Below are 19,378 nucleotides of genomic sequence, written 5' to 3'. Positions count from 1 at the left end.
CAATAAGTGAATATACAGGCGGACTTTGCCTTTAAACTGGCTACTAGGCAAGTTATATATTATATATATAACCTAGACAAAATGCCTACATGCGTTGAAAATGAATACCGTTTGTTGCATGTATTGTTGTAACTCGGTAAAGCAAAAACGGGGGGCTATATAGGAAAGCACAATTAAAAGATTCAAAGGTTTGTAGTTGGCCTACTTGCATTGTTTAATTGTAGTTTTAGGCTATATCACACATTCACTAGAATTGATTAATCGGCTGAAACGATTTATTATAACTTCTCTGAATAATAATAGCCTAATTCAAACTGTCGCTGAGATAAACTTCACAATACATGTCCAAAAATCAGTGGTAGCGAAAGCTACTGTTGTAAAACTGCGGTTCTGCGGCGCTGCAGTTGGACCAAGAAAAATATCCTCACATCATCTATGGTCGACAGGTGGTGACAAAGAACTATCAAATATGTTTTTAAGTGTCTGACAATGCACGTCTTGTGCCTAAACTCAAACCTTATTCAGCAAACAGAGTTAACGTATGTATCCTGAACTGAACAAAGGAAGAAAGTAAAGAATTGATGACAAAAATTGTGAAATAGCTTGAAATATTAGTCTAGTTTGGAAAAAACACATGTATCTCGTCCACACAATGTCCTGTTTTATTCATTTATTATTTTGATACAGGAAAAATACAGCAATCAGCTACATCTCTTTGTACATGCCTTTGACACACACACACACACACACACACACACACACACACACACACACACACTCACGCACATCATTTCCTGATACACTGTGGTTTCTTTTTCAGAGGAAACATGAACATGAACAATATATACACAATGAAGGTGTAAAAACAAAATGTCCCTAGATAGTTTGATGGTTTCTAGGTCATAAGATTGGGCCTATAACAGAAATAGGCATTAGGTTGATATAAATGATCTCAAACAAGATCAAATTCTACACACGTCTGTTCCCACAACTAACTGAAGTACTTGCTGCACTACAAATGTGCTCAGCACTATTTCATGTGTCATCATTGCCAGACATAAATACAGTCTGACTCACCAGAGACAAACTAAGTTTGATGCTATTGCTTAGTGACTTCTTGTCTCTACTGCACAACGCTCTCATTCTTCACTCTAGACACCCACTTACAGAGAGAGAGAGAGAGAGAGAGAGACTGAGACTGAGAGACCCCGTAACCTCATATCCCCACATACTAATTTCTCCCCTTGCAATCACAGTTAAACTGAGCTGATGAGATATACAGGCTGGCACCGCCACGCTATCAGGCTAGACCCATTAGCAAAAGATCCAATACACTGTGTTCCCATAATGTTGTTATGTAATTTGGACATAAAATCAGCTCGCTTTTGCCAGCTGTACATCAGACAACACCAGACTACTGAGCCTGTAAAACAGAGCAACTGGACCTTACTGAATGACCTGGATCATCTGTCTATGAGGGCTGTCTGTCTATAACTGTTCTAACAGAAGAGGATTCATGGCTACTGATAGTTACTGATACAGAGAACAAACATCTCTAGGTAGTTTTTAAACCTCAGCATTCAAAGGACCATGCAAAAAAAATCCCTTTGGCAAGATGTCTGTGCTGTGGGTCTCCTTGCTGCTGTCCTCCTTGGCCATTTAATATCTCATGCATTAATAGTTCTTTGGTGGAATGCAGAGAGATACCACTCTTAGCTCTCCAGTCCTCTCTGTGTCGGCCATCTTGGTCACTCGTATTCACGATGTATTCTCCCAATGTCAGGTGTCCCAGTTCTGATCACATTCCCCCAGTTCCTCAGTCATGTAGAGGTAGGAGCTGATGGCTTCCCTCAAGCCCTCACTGACAGGTGACTCCTCCAGCTCTGCCTTGCCTGTGCCGAAGATCATGGAGCTGAAGACAAACAAGAGGTATGTCAGCGCGTTAGGTCCAGAGAAATCTTTGGAAGAACACACGCACTTCATTTCCAAGTGAAGGAACCATAGTTTTTTTTTTAAATATGTGTATAGTACTGATGGATGAATACACAGAAAGATCAAATCATGAGAGCAACTTCATATAGCCATAGGTAAAGGTATGTGGAGGTCAGTCACCTGTTCACATCTTTCCAGTTCAGGGTTGGCCTCCTGACAGCCTGTGGCGGGGGGCCTGTTATGACGGGAACATTGTTGGAGCCCTGGATGAAGCAGGGCTCTCTCAGCAAGGAGCATAGACCATCACTCGCCTCTGTGGAGTGGGAGCACACATCATTAACACACTATAGCCCATACTTGTACTTTTTGCACATAGTCTGTTACAAAGTGGAACTAGCTCAGCTCTGCAGTAGAGTTCGCAGTAGAGTTCACTTTCCAAACCCACAAACTGAAAACAAATTTTGTTCCCCACTACGGGACATCAACACACTTAAACACCTATATCTACAAAGTTACCTAAATAACTGATAACGTATGCCCTTCCTTCACTGTAGACTAACACGCTGGAGTCATATCATTCCCAAAACAATGAACTTATGTCGATTATCAAAAGATTGACAGGAAAAGTAAGGCCAGTCATGTTAACTAAACACTGAACAACTGTAGTGTCACCTTGTGGCCTATCCCTTGAATTGAATCAATGATTATACCAACACCATTAATTTAACATTGTACATCTATCTTGCACATCTAACCATTGCCTCCCACTGGTAAGCCACGTAAAGGACAAGCACAGTGAGTTTGAGCCCACCTGAGTAGTGCTCGACCAGGGCGCTGAGGCTGGGGAAGGTGAGGCGGGGGGAGATGTAGTGCCAGCCGTTCTCCAGGCAGTGGATGCGGTAGTGTTTCACAGGCCTGTAGCCTGAGCTGCTGCTGCTGCTGCTTCTGCGCACGGACAGGGCGTGGGCACCTGCATGGGACAGGACATGACACGAGAGAGAGAGAGAGGGGAGACGGCTGAGAATGTGCTGTTGCCACGTGGAAACGATAGTATTCCAAGTCAATAGCACAGAATTGCATTTTCCTGCAAAGCATTCGGTGAGTTTGTTTGAATGTGCGTGCATCTGTTCATGTGTTAGAAGTGCATGCATGCATGTGTGTGTGTGTGAGTATGTTCCGTAAAATTTGTTGAAATATGTGTGCATGTGTTCTAGTAGTATGTGTGTTTGTGTTCCTGTATGTGTGTGTGTAAACTCACCAGGCTCTGACTGACTCTCCCTGATGAGGAAGGAGCCTGCCTGGTTGTATGGGAGCTGGAGAAGTTCCTCTGCTTTCTCCCTACTTAAGCCTGTAAACTGCCATCTGCACAAAATAAACATGGCAAGAATGGAATTAACATTACACTCTGATTGTTACAGCTTACAGTGCCTCTTATTGTGTTCACACATTTATTACACTGTTCAGGCCTGCCTGGTTTTTTAGGTCCTACACTTTGCTATAATTAGCTTTCACTTACAACTGTACCAGATTGTCTCTGTTCACCCTATAGAGTTAGTTAAAAGTACACTGCCTTACTTACAAGACTCTCCTTTTAGGGCAGCCTTTAAAGTCAGATAAGAAGTGTAGATACAAGAAGGAGAGAGAGATAGAGAAAGAGTGACAGAGAGAAAAAAGCAAAGAGAGGTGAAACTTGAGAGACAGTAAGAGAGAGAGTACTGTCATGGTGACCATAGATTGTCAGGAAATGATGATAGAACACAGCACAGCAAACAGGAAGAGTGGCATATTAACAAGAGGGGGATGTGGAAAATGAAAGAATTGGGCTGAGTGAGCTGTAAGATGGAGACAACGAGTCAGAGAGCAAAGTATACAGATTTCAAAGAGATTATCAGGAAGTGATGAAATACAGAAAAATCACGATACACCCAAACTATCCCCCTCAAAACACAGAAACACACACACACACACACACACACACACACACAAAGCGGTCTATGACTCCTGGCAAAAACCAGACCTCCCCCTCTGGAATCTCTATGATATTTTTGAGAACAATACTTGATTGGAAGGTTTCAGTTCTGCCACCCAGACAATCTTTTATAACCACATCGACCATCTGCTCTTTTATATACCAAATATAACTGTGGAGTTTGTGAAAGAGAACGTTAAACCCCCAATCTTCATACAATGAAAGAAATGAACTTGTTATACCTGTTATAACCACTTCATAAATATGTGTAGAAATGTAGGCACTGATATGTTTAGTGCAGAACCAAATGGGATAGTCATAATGTCTCACCTGTTGTAAGCCTTGGCTGTGTAAGTGCAGGGAATGTAACTCTCCTTCCCTGTGACTGATGACTTCACCTTCCACCACTCACCCTCACTGCAGACAGAGGGAGAGAGAGAGAGGGAGGGAGAGAGAGAGGGAGGGAGAGAGAGAGAGGGCAGGGGAGAGTAAAGAATACAGTCAGAATAGATGGATATATTATGAGAACTGAGTTGCTATCAGTCCGCAGCCAGACAGCAGAATGTTCATTTTAAATGGCAGTGAGTGTGGTCTCTTACTCTGAGAGCACGTTGAGTCTCTCTCCCACTCGAATGCTGCACTCCGCCGGGCCTCCGGACGGATAGTCATACAGCGCCACATACACGTACCTGTCTGTGGACACCGAAGGGGGAAAGATGGTAAGAGTTAACATCCACAACAAGATGTCCACACAAAAACAAGTACAGAGCCAATATAACACCAACACATTGGAACGTGATAGAGAAAACAACTCAAGAGAGGATATAGGGTTTTTAAATTGGAGTAGCCTAGTTCTGATTAAGATGTTGTTAGAAAGAGAGAGTGTGTCTCACCATCCACTGGCCTCATCCTGCAGCTAAAAAATACACCGCTCTTTACACTCTCTCTTTGTTAACTGAGAATCTTTTGGTTTTACTCGACAAACATCTCTCTGTTCTCTTTCCCTACTGTGAAACAAGATGTGATATGAATGTAGATCTTTTGAAACATTTGACATTTGCTGATTTGTGACACTAGACTAAGACACTGTTGACGTCTGGAGGTTTGATGGACATGAGAGGGAAAGGACTAAATTCAGAGCAAGGAGAGCTAAATGGGTCAGTGGCACCCCGTAGATACCCAACATCTGTGGAAGGTTCTCTGAGGCTGGCTGCCGTCCCAGACTTCCGAGCCCAGACTGGGCCAGCAGAACTCACCCAGTGCGGGAGGCTCGTCCTGGTCCAGAAGAGTGACGGGTGTGCTGGAGTCACGGCGATCTTTGCTGGGCCCACCACCCATTGCAGTCTGGAGCTCTTATGCTTGACTCACTGGATAGATGTTTGGGCTGAGGATGGGAATTATATGTCAGTTTGCCTGTAGAACATTTTTTTGCAATAATTCATAAATAAAGAGTCAATGTATGGGTATGTGAGACATTATTTGAGCCAATGGCATTAATACAGACAGCTATTTGTGCTATTTCATGATGGACAGAATGCCCCAAAGGTTGAGATGTCTGCAAATGGGACATGGTGAAAATATTGAAAAGACTGAATTATAATGATGACATAAGAGCACAAACTACAACAAAGTGATTTCTGTCTCAATTCTGTCTCTTCATTATAGTCATTCCATTACTTAATTTTTTTTCAGTTAAGGAGGCATTGCTGTGTTAGCTGACATAACTATGGCCTCTGTGGTTGCAATCTAACAGAGTAGACATGCTAATCACACTCACTCATCAGGCTGATGTTGTCATGGAGACACACTTTTATTTGCTAAAGTGGGAATGAACCGAGAAGCCCTCTTGTGAATTTAATTCCTTTTTTTTTTTTTAAATCATATCATCGTAACATCGTGTTATATTCTGGATAACATGATGATGCTGACATGTGCCACACAGGCAGAGGGTATTAGTCTTACTGAAGGACTAGATACAAATGTTTTAGGCATTAAGAAGTGCAACATAAAGTACAATAACGGTGATTGCTTTACTAGCCCCAAGCATTTGTCTTGTGATCTCACAGGTCACCCAACTATATTTGGATGGGAAAAAACCTACATAAGCATAAATATCTGTGCAAATCATGGTCAAATGACCTAGAGGCATATATTTCTTTGCATCGGCTAGTCTATTTTAAGCATTTCTGGTCTTCACGCTTCGAACAAAGGAAGGATGCAGTAAACCACCTCATAAACCAAATGTTTCCAACCACAAAAAGTATTGCTATTAGTACCTTGAGTCAACCGTACCAACCGTTTCAATGTATGGTTTTGTTTTGAATAAACAAAGTAAAATACGTAGTATCACATAAACTTACACTTGCTGTGAAATACGTCTTATATATAATAGATACGGTAATAAGTTATGCATTCATAAAATGGGTCATCGACATCTTTGCATAATTCTCTTTTTCCTGTTTGGGTATCTGCATGGGTGCTCAAGTGTTCACTCTAGACCACAGGACCCTTACATAGCCTACCACAGAGGCACATAATAGGCCATGCACTCAGCATTTTAGTATGTGGCATGGTGCTTTTGGAACAGAAGCCTACTAACGCAGTTCTTACATCTGGGCCTGAATAGTTTCATAAAATCATCACAACAATTATTTGAGCCTTTTTAGCAGCTTTAAAGCTGTTTACTTTGCTGAGTGTATGAACCGCAGCTGCAAAATATCCCTGGGAATCACAAGCACAGACAAATGGCTAAAACAATGACACTTTGGTATTGTGTGTGCGTAGAAGAAAAAAAACTAAACTGACTGAAACATCTTTCAAGTTGAAGAAGGCAACAGTCAGCAGATATAACATGCATAAGAAAAACAAGATTTCACACCACAAATGTTGTGCTAAATCTATGGACTAAAGGTTTTCATGTCGTTACTTTTGGTAGGGTATGGAGGACGTGCTACTTTTTGAAGATAAACCATTGACACTACTGCATTTTGTAAATATATATTTGAGATAGACGACTTCACCTTCACCTTTTATCAGCACAGGTATTGTTCACAAAGCAGTTGTGTTCATACAGGAGGTGTTTCTACACACACGAATATGATGGCTTATGAGAACAAACAATGACGGTCTGGAGGTATATTGTAATGGGTCAGTCATGATTGAGCACATGAGCACCTGTTTTCACAGATGGAGCTCGATGGGTCACCGGGGTCTTCATGTCCAACATGCAGGCCTCATATCAGAGAGACTGAAATAACATGCCCCCTGTGACCCTCCATAATTACATTACGTTTGGCTTGGTAAAGGACGGCATTTGGCATGGCAAAGGACGCCATTTGGCATGGTAAAGGACGCCAGTGCTCCAGGACTATGAGATTGTGCGCATAAATAAGTGAGACACAGATAACTAAGTATTTATTAGAAGTGAAAAAATCCAAGGCCCAGGAGGATTAAATGTAACTCCTAAACGTAAAATTGGTGTTGATAATGTAAATTTATGTGTAATTCGTAATGTATATTGTAAATCAATTTCTAAAATAAAAAAATGTCAGTATATATCTAATCCCAGTATAGACTAGATTATGATTTGAGAGGGCATGACAAATTTAGCCCGAAACAGAAACTTGGCAGGCCTGTGATGTGAGAAATGTCATAAAAAAAAGTGAGAAGTGGTAGAAGGCTTCCATGGAAGGCCACCATCCATTCTGATCGAAAATGTGTACACTGCACATTTCAGCGCTGGGAACTTTTAGAAAGCATTACACGGCTAGAGCATTCATTAGCATGAAATGTTGGGATAAATCTTTTATAACTGCTTCAGAGTATGTAATTATAGTCAGACTGCCTATGTGTTACTTAAGAAAACAAGGCCCATCTTCTTCTTCCCTCTGGCACAAAGTTTAACATTTAAAGCACTCAAATGTTTTATAACATTGTTGATGGTTGCTTAACTAATAATTTAACTAATAGTGAGGTATCAGCCATGATCTCTCTCTGTCCTAGCCCACTCTAAGAGGGTGAGATTTGTCAAATAGAGATAGGTGAAGTGGAGATAGATACTGTGAAATAGGCGGTGGAAAGAACAATGCTCAGAATGACTCAAGATGAAAGTGATCACTCTAGACTGGAAGGCAACAACAACTCGGCAATACAGAATGACAGATTGACGTTTGCTTCAAACTCTAAACGCTGGGCCGTGTGGCATGCAGGTTATCTGTACATTTAGTTTGTTTTACTAGCAAATATTTATATTCTCCTATATAATGATAAATCTACCAAATGAAAATTTTCAAAACTATTTACCGTCTACCAAGAACTAGCCATGAAACACAATTGAATGTCAAATCAAACCAGACATACTCACTGCATTCTTTTGGCTGTGATCCTAAAGGTGCTTAGTCCTAAAGGTAGTCCTCAGTTTTGCACAGAAAGGGGGTATTGCCACTGCTCAGAACACTTCTCAGTCTGCTCAGTTTCCTCTGTGGTGTCCTTGTGACTTGTGTGCTTTTTCTACAGGTGAGACGGCACGCAGCCCAGATCCTCCTACACCAGACAGGAAGCTGAGCTCGGTGCGTGGCTCATGTCTGCGTCACACGGGCAAAGTCAGCAAGGCAATAACAGAGCTTTCTTTCCCTTTCCTTTGCTTCTCTTTACCTGATCCGACCTGAGCGAGGTTTACAGCTGTCCTCCAGATGAGCTGCGCAGTGAACCGACAGGACTGAGAGCGCGGCTTTTATTTACATCAGACACTCAAGTGACTTCCTGTGTCACCCCCTCTGATGCACCCCCTGAGACTTCAAAGACACATAGACAGAGAGAGAGAGAGAGAGAGAGAGAGAGAAAGAGAGAGAGAGATGAATGGACCCGGCTCATGCCCTGGGTCTCTCACAAGGAGACAAAAGCACCCTGAACTACCAGGTTTCCCAGAAACGTGCAGGTTCTCCCTCTGTTCTAGCGCTGTTGCCAGTAAAAAAAAATTAAAAATACCAGCCTCAACACCTTTGGAAGGTTTGAAACTTTCAAGCTCCCTATGTACTCGTGCTTTTGTAAGCATGTAGCAGAGATATTGCACACCCACGCTTACTTCGTTGGGCTACTGGAAGGTCTCTATCAGGATTTATTCAGTGAAGGAAATGGTCTCATCTGTTCAGCAAGGGCCTGTTAGAATGACACACACGAGTGATAATTACCTATTCCCCTTGCCCTTGTACTCACTATCAGTGAATGTTTCCAAATGACGGTCCTGCTGCCATTGCCATAGTGATAACTGTCATGGAAACAGAACTCTCAAAGATTGCAGATGAAGTGCAACTCCTTGCATTATTGTCCCTACAAAGCGTGTGCTGCAAGGCAACAAGTGTTCATTGGCCAATATTGCTCTCATTTGATATGGACTGAAACCTTGACAAATCATAAATATCTTGAAATTGTTACAAATAAAGTCAAAGAAGCCTCTTATAAAGAATGAGTAATTAGCCATTTGTGCTACATGCTATGGAAAGATGTGGTTGCCATTCTCAAATCAAGTGTTGCACAACAGGTCCAAAAAACAAGCCTTGTCAATCCATCAGCAAGAAGGAAAGGCCACAAGAGCAGTGTGAGCAAGCTCAATCTAGTCTGATCGGAAGTGACTGCTGCTAAATATAGCACTGGCCTCAATAGTCATTTGTGGTCCAATGACATAAAAAAAGATACCAAGAAAACAGACAATCAAAAGGTGGAAAGTTCTTCGTCTTAGCCTGACCATTAAATAAGCAAGCTTATCAGAGCAAAAATAACCTCGACTGGATGCAAAAAAACGAAACACACTCATGACTGACGTTTGCATTTTCAGTTCTGAAAGTGCTTTAGAATAGATTGTTGTGAACTGCTCTCTCGAGGTACATTGGTCTCGTACAGAAGTTGTCCAAGCAGGTACCTTTCTGTCTACACTAGCACCTTGTGTCCACAAGCGTTTCGGGTGGAAACATGGAGTCTGTTGTTGCTCATATGAACTCAATAACATGCAACAGCTGACTGGAGGCAGATGGCCTCATCTGTTATGATTCTCTGACTCACGATCTTCCATTTGCCATCAAGAGCGATCATCAGGCGTCAGTCCCACCCAGTGGCTCCGGTGGCCTTTACTGCCCACCTCCGGTCTGTCTAAGCGCTCTCTACCTCTCTCTCTGCCCGCGGCTGGGCCCAGTGTGAAGTCTGGACCCCCTGCCTGTGGCTCTGTAAATTGACGCTAATGAACACCCTCTTCCAGCGCTGTGGAAAAGGTCACTGACGCAGAGGCATCATGGTGATGTCACCACAAGCAAATTATCTGAAGAGCATTAGAGCAGGGCCTACAACCGTGTGTCATCAGCGAAGTAAAAAGAAAAAGCAGTGTCTCATTGGTAAATGGCATGAGCAGCTACTACCAGGGTTTGGGATAAGCAGCCATTATTGGGGTTTGAGATGAGGAACCATTATTTGAGGTTAGGGATAAGAAACCATTACTGGGGTTTGGGACAAGGAAGGAGAGATAAAAAAGGAAGCGGTTGAGAAGCTTGTGCACACAGGATCAAATCAATAATATCGACAATTTCACATTTAGTCATTTAATAGATGCTTTCATCCAAAGTGACTTACAGCACTACACACATATCCATTTTGATCTGTGTGTTTCATGGGTATCAAACCCACAATATTGGAATAGTTCGAACACTCGTTCAGCAACAGAAATACATAATACTACAAAACCTTTTAGCCTCTTGAATATTGTTGTGCCATTGGGAGAAAAAAAAATTCCAATCACCACTTTATGAACAACTTCTAGCTTTAATCAGTACAAATTGATATAATCAGCAAACAGTTTGAAGTACGACACCTCCAGGCTCGAAGGATAAAGCACAACGCATCATCACCACAAGCTCTGCTAAGGGTGTGGTACAATCCAGAGAACAATAAACCATACCCATCCATAACAACAAATGAAAAACAGTAATATTTATTACAATAATAATAACAAGACGAACTAAAACCTAGGAAATAAATTCATGAATTAGAAGAATGGAAGGGGTCAAAGTCCCAGTGTAACAGGACAAGTCAATAAAAAAAATCAGGGTCGAACTGTTCTGTAATACATCCATTCTTTTCTTCAAGTGGTGCATTTCAGAAATGTTTATTTCTTTTAAGGTTTGTTTCAGTCCAGGGACTTGTAAGGGTATTTTGTGAACGTGCTAGAAGACAGCAGCCACGAATCTTAAATTGGTTGTGTTTTTGGGGTGTCAGCAGTTCTCTATGGCTCCCTTACTGCAAAGTTGCCGTTAGAAGAGAAGCTTACGGTCGTGGATAAACTACAGAAGCCCTTATACCTAAAGCTTTACAGGCTTTCTAATTAAACTCACTCAACTGATAACTGAGTCAACATGGCTTCTCACACCAGTGTCTCCACAGGTCAAGGAGAGACGCTGTCCTTGTCTTTAGATTCTTAACCTAGGGTCAATTTAGATGTTGACATTCTTTCCATAAAAGACAATGCTAACAGTATAACAATAATGCTGTCTACCTCTAGATACATCTAGACAAATGCAATCCTGAAGTACACTTTTATTGAGATTAACCTACTGCACAATAGGGTCATGCTGTCCATAGTTTGTGGTATGGAGGTACAGAACAATAATGAGCGTCATACTACTTTGCAATCATAAATAAGCATAAAGTATTTCACAAATCACAACAGAATAACATTAATAATAATAATGAGAATAATAATAATAATAATAGAAAACAAAGACCACAAAAATCGTTGGTGTGTCACTCCATGAGTGCCAATATGGGAGACCAGATCAGGAATATTGGGAGACAGAAACGACAGGGAGGGGAAAATTGGTGTGCTCTGGGATATGATTTGGTCTAATCTATACAGAGGAAGACCTAGAGGAAAGACATGTACAGAGATGCTCCTTCAAGACCTCGTTCCAATCCACACAGAACCCCAGCCCCCATTTCCGGAGAGAGACATCTCAAGTTATATTTACAAAAGCAACAAAGAGATAAAGGTCTGGTCATGAAGCCCAGATGTAACAGGGAGATACAAGACTGGTCATGAAGCCCAGATGTAACAGGGAGATACAGGACTGGTCATGAAGCCCAGATGTAACAGGGAGATACAGGACTGGTCATGAAGCCCAGATGTAACAGGGAGATACAGGACTGGTCATGAAGCCCAGATGTAACAGGGAGATACAGGACTGGTCATGAAGCCCAGATGTAACGGGGGGGGGGGGGGGGATGAGAAAGGGCCAACCCAAATCCTACGCAGGGAGAACACTGAGGACCTCTGGGCCTCTGACTTTTGTGTTCAAGTGACTCTGGATTACAAATACAGTAGTCCCACCAGCTATCCCTTTCACCATGACCACATTCTCTGACTCGCACACATGGAATGAGTGAAAGATAAAAGAAGAAAGATGGTGATGTAGATAGGTAGAGAGAGATAGAAGAAACCAAATGTATTGAGGCCCTGTCTGGCTGGACTGAGAGTTAGAGCAACCAGGTGGAGGTGGTGGGCTAAAGGGACTGGCCCTCTAGCAGGACACCTCCATGGTCTGTGGCCGGTTCTGGGCGTCGGGGGCAGCGGTGGCACCTTCTAGCTGTGAGTTGGTGTGGGTGCGGCTGCGCGGGATGTCAATTGAGCCCATGCTGGAGGAAGAGTGGGTGCGCGAGCGGACCAGGCGGGTCATGCTCGCTGTGGGCACTGAGAGAGAAAGAGAAAGAAAATATTAAAGACTGTCGAAATTGGACCTGCGAAAATGACGTTCCCACAAACTCACTTGAAATAACTTCAGTAATGGAATAAAGTTCAGGGGTTGGGGTTGAAACTGGGAGAAGGAAGGGCGGTTGCTCGTCCCCCAAGCAGAGCTGGTGTTGCGTCAGCAGCATTCCCATCCAGAATGTGGTGATGGTGGGAGAATAATGAGGGCCAAATAGCCCATCAACAGTCCCCTTATACTACATGTCTCACGCTCGACCTACTGAACACTACAGGATCAACAGCCAATGGCTGCTTTAGCCCTTTTGGTTTTAATTGGGAAACATTCACGGATGTTTGCATGTTTAGTCATTTGTATTTAATTGGGGTTTGCAAGAGATGCACATAAATGTAGACATCTTGATCAAGACACTTTTGACTAACTGGTGTGTAACATTCCACAATTTACTGGCAAAAAGACAGACCCTTAACACCAGTCACTAAGGAAACACCCAAAGCTGAAGTTTAAGCAAAGCTTTAGTAATTATTCTTAGTCAAAGAAAGGGCCACAGAGTTTTAAAAAGTTTGAACCATGAACTCTCCCATGTGAAATCTTCCATTTTAAAACCATGCTTAAAGGTTGATGTTGTCATTATTCTCCCCTGAAGAAAAGAATATCCTCTTTCGAGTTTCCTCTTTTGAGTTTCATTTTTGCAGTGCTAGAAAAATGAATACATAGGTATCGCAAAGAAAATGGAGGAATGTTTCATGCACAACTGAGTCAAAGAAAGTCAGTGCAGAGAAAAAAAAAAAAAACGAAAAGTAAACTTGAACAAGATACACAAGGACAGACACCACACACGCTCTCCTACTCACGACTAATTCAATCACACTCTCATACACACTTTTTGCAAGACCCATAACCTTGATCGTGACCAAATAACATGCATTTCCATACGTCATGATGCACAAGACCGTGAGAGACAGGAGACGATGGCTTTCGCATATATGTTGAGCCGAACAGCCAGTGATGGAGGGTGAGGAGAACAGAGCACTGTTGTTAGAGGTAGCAGGCTGGCACAGCCAAAACTGGTAGGTGAACTCCTGGTACCTGATTCGCTGTTCAAGTGGCTGAGCAGCACATGGGGGACTGTTAGCATTTCACAGAGGCAGAAGGGGTGGAGGAGAGGAGGGGAGGAGGAGAGGAAGGAAATAGAAGGATTCGGGAAGGTTATTACCATGTATTCAGTGGGAGAGACAGAATGAAAGAAAGAGACAGAAGGAAGAAAGAAGGGAGAGGTTAAACAAGGTGAGTACCAGCGAGAGACAGAGAGTTGTACTAGGACTAAATGGATTCCAAGGAACGGCCAGATGGTGAGAGCTGTGAATCTGGTTTATTCCACTCAGACCAGAACCGTGAGAGGCAAGCAGCTTTCCAACACTCGAGCAAGCACGCAGATACACGGAGAGACACGTAGTTTTTAAAAAGCACACACACACACACACACACACACACACACACACACACACACACACACACACACACACACACACACACACACACACACACAGCACTTCACAGAAAAGTGTGGACATCAAAGCCAGAGCATTGGGGCGCTAGATTATATATTCGGCCCTCTCTGTTCAGCTGTACTGTCCAGTCTGGAGACATTTCCATTCCCGGAGGAGAGCCAAATGCACACAGCACAGCAGAGACTCCATACCTTGTTGAAGCACTGCTGTGAAAGTCACCAGAACTAACCATAGAAAGATCACAGATTCAAATTCCCAAGGGGCTACTAGTGTTCATTAGAAAATGTAAACCTACTCTGATCTGATCACTGCTAAATTAATTTACAGAAATGTCTAAATGTTAGCGTCATGACCTCATGGGAGACTCTGTTGCCGCATCTGCAGCCGTGAGGAAAGGGAGTGGGCCGTAGTGGCATCGGTGACGCTTGTTTACGCCGTCGAGTACGGTGAGCTTGGTGCAGGGTGGGGTGGGGTGGGCTGGGCTTTTAGGTGTTTGCGTGTTTGTTGACATGGCCCCATGAGGAAAGCACAGCAGACCCCGGCTGACTCAAAGTCAGACGTGACTGAGCACACGTCACGTCACGCCCCCAGCTTCAGCTCCGAGTGCCTCTAACTCTTGTTGTCATGCAGTGAACAGCACGCTCAGATCTGATCGGAAATTGCCATACTCACCTCAGATGCAATGGTCGGGGGGGGGTGACAAGACTACCATAGATATAGATAGTTGATAGAAACCGAGAGTGGAATCATGAAGTGTAACCTTCTCAGTGTAACTCCACAGTAACTAAACACTAACTATGTCGCAGTCAAGGGCTGAGTGACCAGGCAGCACTGATGAGAAATACACTCCTGTTGTTTTCACCTTTCCTGTCAGTAATTAAGCATTAACGCTTCTGCTCACTGAACACAAGGCATCTGCTCACATGTGTTAGGAGAGTGATGACTGAGAAAAACATCTGCGACGACCTTGCTGTGGCCATGGATTTAAATGGTGTATTTAGAAGGCATGGAGGGGAGCAGGGCTTTAAGTCTCACTGGGAACAGAGGGGCTTGGACTGCTTACCGAGGCCAAAAGGTCACCTGATTGACCTTTGGAGTTTGTGAAGAGAGGGGGAGGAATGTGACTAATCTCCTGAAGTGCAGAACACACGTTATTCTACTGGATGACTTACTGGGAGTTAATATGCTCCCCACCACACACACACTAACACACACACACACACAAACAAAACACAAAGTGCTTGCAAGACCAACTCAAATAAACCTGCTAGCCGAGGTTCTTCAGCCATAGTGATATGTGGGAAATACCCGAGATTAAACGCCTAAAATATTCAGAAAGCACTATGCCTGTGACTTGGCATTTGTCTTTAGTATTTTCATTGTGATGGTGATGAGTGGGATGTAACTGTTTTATTTTATTTTCATACCCGTGAGGAATTCCCCCATCATTCTCCAGAGCAATTGTTCTAGAAGGTGACAAAACGGAGGCGCCTGATGGGCGGTTGTGTTCTGGTTGATGTGCACGTTAGCCATGGCTAGCCAGGTTTGTACAGCAACCACTTTCCACTGCACACGTCCCGGTATGAAAGGAACAGGTGGGTGGATACTGAGGCAACTTCAACACCAAAAAAAAAGAAAAAAAGAACAGGGAGTTTGAGCAAACCACCCCAAGGCAGAAGGTGGGAGGAACCTGGGTGGAAAGTGCTGCCACAAAGAGGCATCAAATGAATGGATGGTAAAGAACAGGGCCCATGTTCACAAAGCACCTTAGGGCTGAAAGTACCTCCTGACTTAACAATTTGGGAGAAACTCAAGAAGAAGAGAAGTAGTCGAGAGGACTCCTACCTCACTAAGACCAACTCCCAGACAAAAAAAAAAAAAAGTGCAGTTATAATGTTTTGGAATGCAGAATTAGCCTACCGTCTCAATGATGAGGGAATAATTATGGAGCTCGTAAGGGATGTATTAATATCACTAAACTACCAAAACAACCCACTCAGTGCCACCATTGAATTGAATGCAATGCTTGGTTGTAAAGTTAAACTAGCTCCTGTCTATACTGTCTACTCGACACACTATATATGAAAAACATGTGAATATACTTGGCCTGTGGGTAGTATTCTGTTACTAATAATGAATGTGAAGCCTGTCACGGTTTTATTTATTCATTTATCGTTCTTTGTGGTAGGCTATGAAGCGCATCCCTACTCACATACCGGTTGCTCATCAACCAATCACTGAGGTAATTGAAAACAAACTTGTGCAGGAGACTTGATGTGAGCCATAGCAACGCAGTCTTTCTCTTAGCTTAGGTCTCACTTTTTCCTTAGTACAGGTTGGTCTCAGGTTCCTAAATTCTATTAATATAGCTGCTAACAAACCTAGTGAAATCTAGCAAATGTAGAAGTGTAACTATCAGTAAGGGGAACCTGGAAGAAGAGAGACTTTTTATATTGATGGTTAAGTGACTACTCCCATTGTAGAGAAACTGGTGAAGAGTTTAAGCAGGTCGTAAAATTCCATGTTGAATGGCCGAGGAAAGGTTGAAGAGCTTAGAGAATTAATCGTTAAGGCTATCAATACCATTGATTAGACCAGGGGTTGTCAAACCTTTGCAATGCGCCCCCCCCCCCCCCCCCCCCCAAACTATTCAACAAGCCTAGTATTGGTAGAAGTAGCAGAAGTAGTATTATTGTTATTATTTGTAGGATATTATTATTATTCCTACAAAGTCTACACTTATCAACAGAGTTACAGTTCAATGTGAAACACGAGCCTGCATTGTTCTGCAAAGCTGTTGAATTGTCGGCTACATTTTGGATGAAAACGGCTTGGTTGCCCAATCTCAGCGCAGTTACATTTTGAAACCGCAGCGAGGAGATAGGAATAGGCTTTAAAAAGGCTGTAAAACAAAACAAAAAATCAAAATACAAAACTATCGATACACAATTAAGAGTAGGCTATGTTTCCGATATCTGTACTGTCTTATGTACTTGTGGACGCCTGCTAAAGTTCGTCATTGAGATTTTAAATAACTTTGCGTTTTCACTGGCCAGTCTGAAGACAAAGGTGTCTGTGATTTGTTGGTGCAACTGCATTTTGGCCACATGCCCCACTTGTGAGGTCACTGTGCCAGTTTGAGAACCATTGTGGGCCACTGATGCTAACCGCATCAAATTAATCGAGACGGAAGCTACAAGCTGTGTATGGGTGTTTGCTCATTCAAACATTTTATGCCTTCTTGTAAAACTAGCTTGACCCAATGTCACTACACGTGATCAGGTTCTAAAATCACTGGTGTTTGAGAGTAAATGAGTTACGGTTAACTCTTTGCTGGTTAATGACAGGGACAGTAGAATTTATTTTGTGCGGCAGGGGCAGAAAAGTGTACAGTCACGTACAAACAGTACTGGCAAATGAGTCAAAGCGCAGAGAGGTGTTAGAGGCTTTGTAGCTAAATTAACCACAATGCTTCTGTTGAATTTTGTTGTTGCTTAAACCCCCCCCAAAAAAACCGAGACAGTAGTTATGGCTGAGGTTCTCACAGACTATTTTTGGACATTGTTGACAGATGAATTGACTGAAATCAGTATGATGGTTGTAGTGCACCTTGTAGTCATAATACTTAGGAGTACTTAGCGGCAATATAAAAAGCTTTGTGAACACGGGCCAAGATCAGTCCAGAATCCATTTATTCTTTCTGTCTGCCCAGGAGAAGGCAGACTTATTTGGAGTACCAAAGGACACAGGATTTCATTCAATGTTTATATGTGCAAATTATCTTTGACTGGCAGGAACATATAAACATTTGGTGACTCAGAATGAAACTGATATTAAAGGTTGCTTGGAAAGCAACAGCAGAGCTTGACAGCAGTTCTCAGATACAGTGAATGTCTATAGATCCTCTGGCCTATTATCAATGTAAATTACTTAATACAGTAAGGGTAAAGGTTACTAAAAGCACTGTTCCTTAAATCAGAGAACTGCATCATTAAACCGAAGAACTCAAATAGAGTGAAGTGTGTGTGTAAGAGCTGTAAGACTGTTTCTGTTTGGGTGTGTGTTTGTATAGGTGCCTTTCCACTGCAGGAACGTTGGACTTTCAAGTGGCTCGACCGTTTACATGAACGGCCCACTGCTCAGTCCTTTTGTCTTTAGCCTTTCCACTGCAGTGCAGGAACTACCAGACTACCAAGTTGACGTAGCCTAATCACTTAGCTCTTCAATCCCGACGACAATTCTGAGCCTGACAAAATAACGATATATTTCTCGACCAGCAGCACCAACATAAGTTTGTTATATAAGAATTGCTAGACAACATTGGGATTACACAAAGTTCGAGTAGAGTTGAATTTTGCTATTTTGGCTATAAATAACATTTGTTTAAATGGCTTCACAGCAGTTGTAATTACTTGATAAATGAAGATACCACAACTGTTGATTAATTAACACCTATATTCTAGCTCACTTTTTTCATCTGTTCATCCTGTGACAATAGCCTCAACATAACTCCATAAGCTATAAATCCTTTTGCTATATTCACTGTGTAACTAGGACCGCAACAAGGTACCTCCCCATAGAAGGGACTTATTTCTCCCCTGGAAATGACCCTGACAGTGGTGCTACAGGGGCGTATCCTGCAGAAGTAACACGCACAAAGGTGCAGGCCGCCCTGAACAGGCCTGCTAGTTCCTGCAGCAGCAGACCGCCTAAAGTACGTATTTGTGTATGTGTGTGGGGGTGGGTGTGTGCATGCGTGAGTGTGTGTGTGTTTATCTGAGATAGTGTCACAGAGAGGGATTAAGACAGGCCATGCACCACATCATCCTGAGTGAAGTGAGCCATACTTACTGGAGCTGTTCAGCACTGAAACCAGACAGAACACAGGGCGACAGGTGACAGGTGGCAATGGGAAATTAGTAACAACAAGCAACTCCCCAACAGTGTGTGCCAGTCTAATGGTGTCTTCTACCTCAACCCTGGAGAGGACTGATTACTGGTCCAACCAAATACTGAATTCAAAATGAATTATATTTGTATGACAGTTCAGATACTTGCCACTAATAAATGTTACCCACGACAGACTATTTTGTTTACAGTTTCGCAGTTGGTTAAAAGTGGCATTCCAGGTGGCTGGCCCCATCATTACTGGCTCCATTTGGCCTTTTCAAAAAGTGAGAGTGAGCTATTGACTGGAAGGCCCAGGACCAGCCTCCCAAATG

The 19,378-nt window shown here is 42.7% G+C and overlaps 2 protein-coding genes across 8 annotated transcripts in view; both read right to left on the bottom strand.

Moving 5' to 3' along the window:
* Window positions 1-655: 655 nt before the first annotated feature.
* sla2b (Src like adaptor 2b) lies at window positions 656-12,151 on the bottom strand. Its single transcript, XM_012834509.2, has 8 exons — window positions 8,265-12,151; window positions 5,158-5,285; window positions 4,501-4,594; window positions 4,232-4,318; window positions 3,191-3,294; window positions 2,744-2,902; window positions 2,113-2,245; window positions 656-1,912 (listed from the first exon to the last, which is right to left on the bottom strand). Exons 2-8 carry the CDS (start codon window positions 5,237-5,239, stop codon window positions 1,780-1,782), a joined length of 792 nt encoding a protein of 263 aa, XP_012689963.1. The 5' UTR covers window positions 5,240-5,285; window positions 8,265-12,151; the 3' UTR covers window positions 656-1,779.
* Window positions 12,152-12,158: 7 nt separating this feature from the next.
* ndrg3b (ndrg family member 3b) overlaps window positions 12,159-19,378 on the bottom strand; it is a 50,245-nt gene continuing 43,025 nt past the window's right edge. For 4 of the 7 annotated variants that reach the window (XM_031566531.2, XM_031566528.2, XM_031566529.2 and 1 more), the window contains 3 exons: window positions 19,008-19,022; window positions 13,735-13,773; window positions 12,159-12,629 (listed from right to left, as the gene is read on the bottom strand). In XM_031566531.2, coding sequence (XP_031422391.1) covers window positions 12,460-12,629; window positions 13,735-13,773; window positions 19,008-19,022 — 224 coding nt within the window. In that variant the 3' untranslated portion in view covers window positions 12,159-12,459. The remainder of the gene's footprint in view (window positions 12,630-13,734; window positions 13,774-19,007; window positions 19,023-19,378) is intronic. The other 3 variants (XM_031566532.2, XM_031566535.2, XM_012834557.3) reach the window with 2 other exon arrangements.

Source organism: Clupea harengus, chromosome 4, assembly GCF_900700415.2.
Source record: "Clupea harengus chromosome 4, Ch_v2.0.2, whole genome shotgun sequence".
NCBI classification, from domain to species: domain Eukaryota; kingdom Metazoa; phylum Chordata; class Actinopteri; order Clupeiformes; family Clupeidae; genus Clupea; species Clupea harengus.
This window is presented reverse-complemented; position numbering and strand designations above follow the sequence as displayed.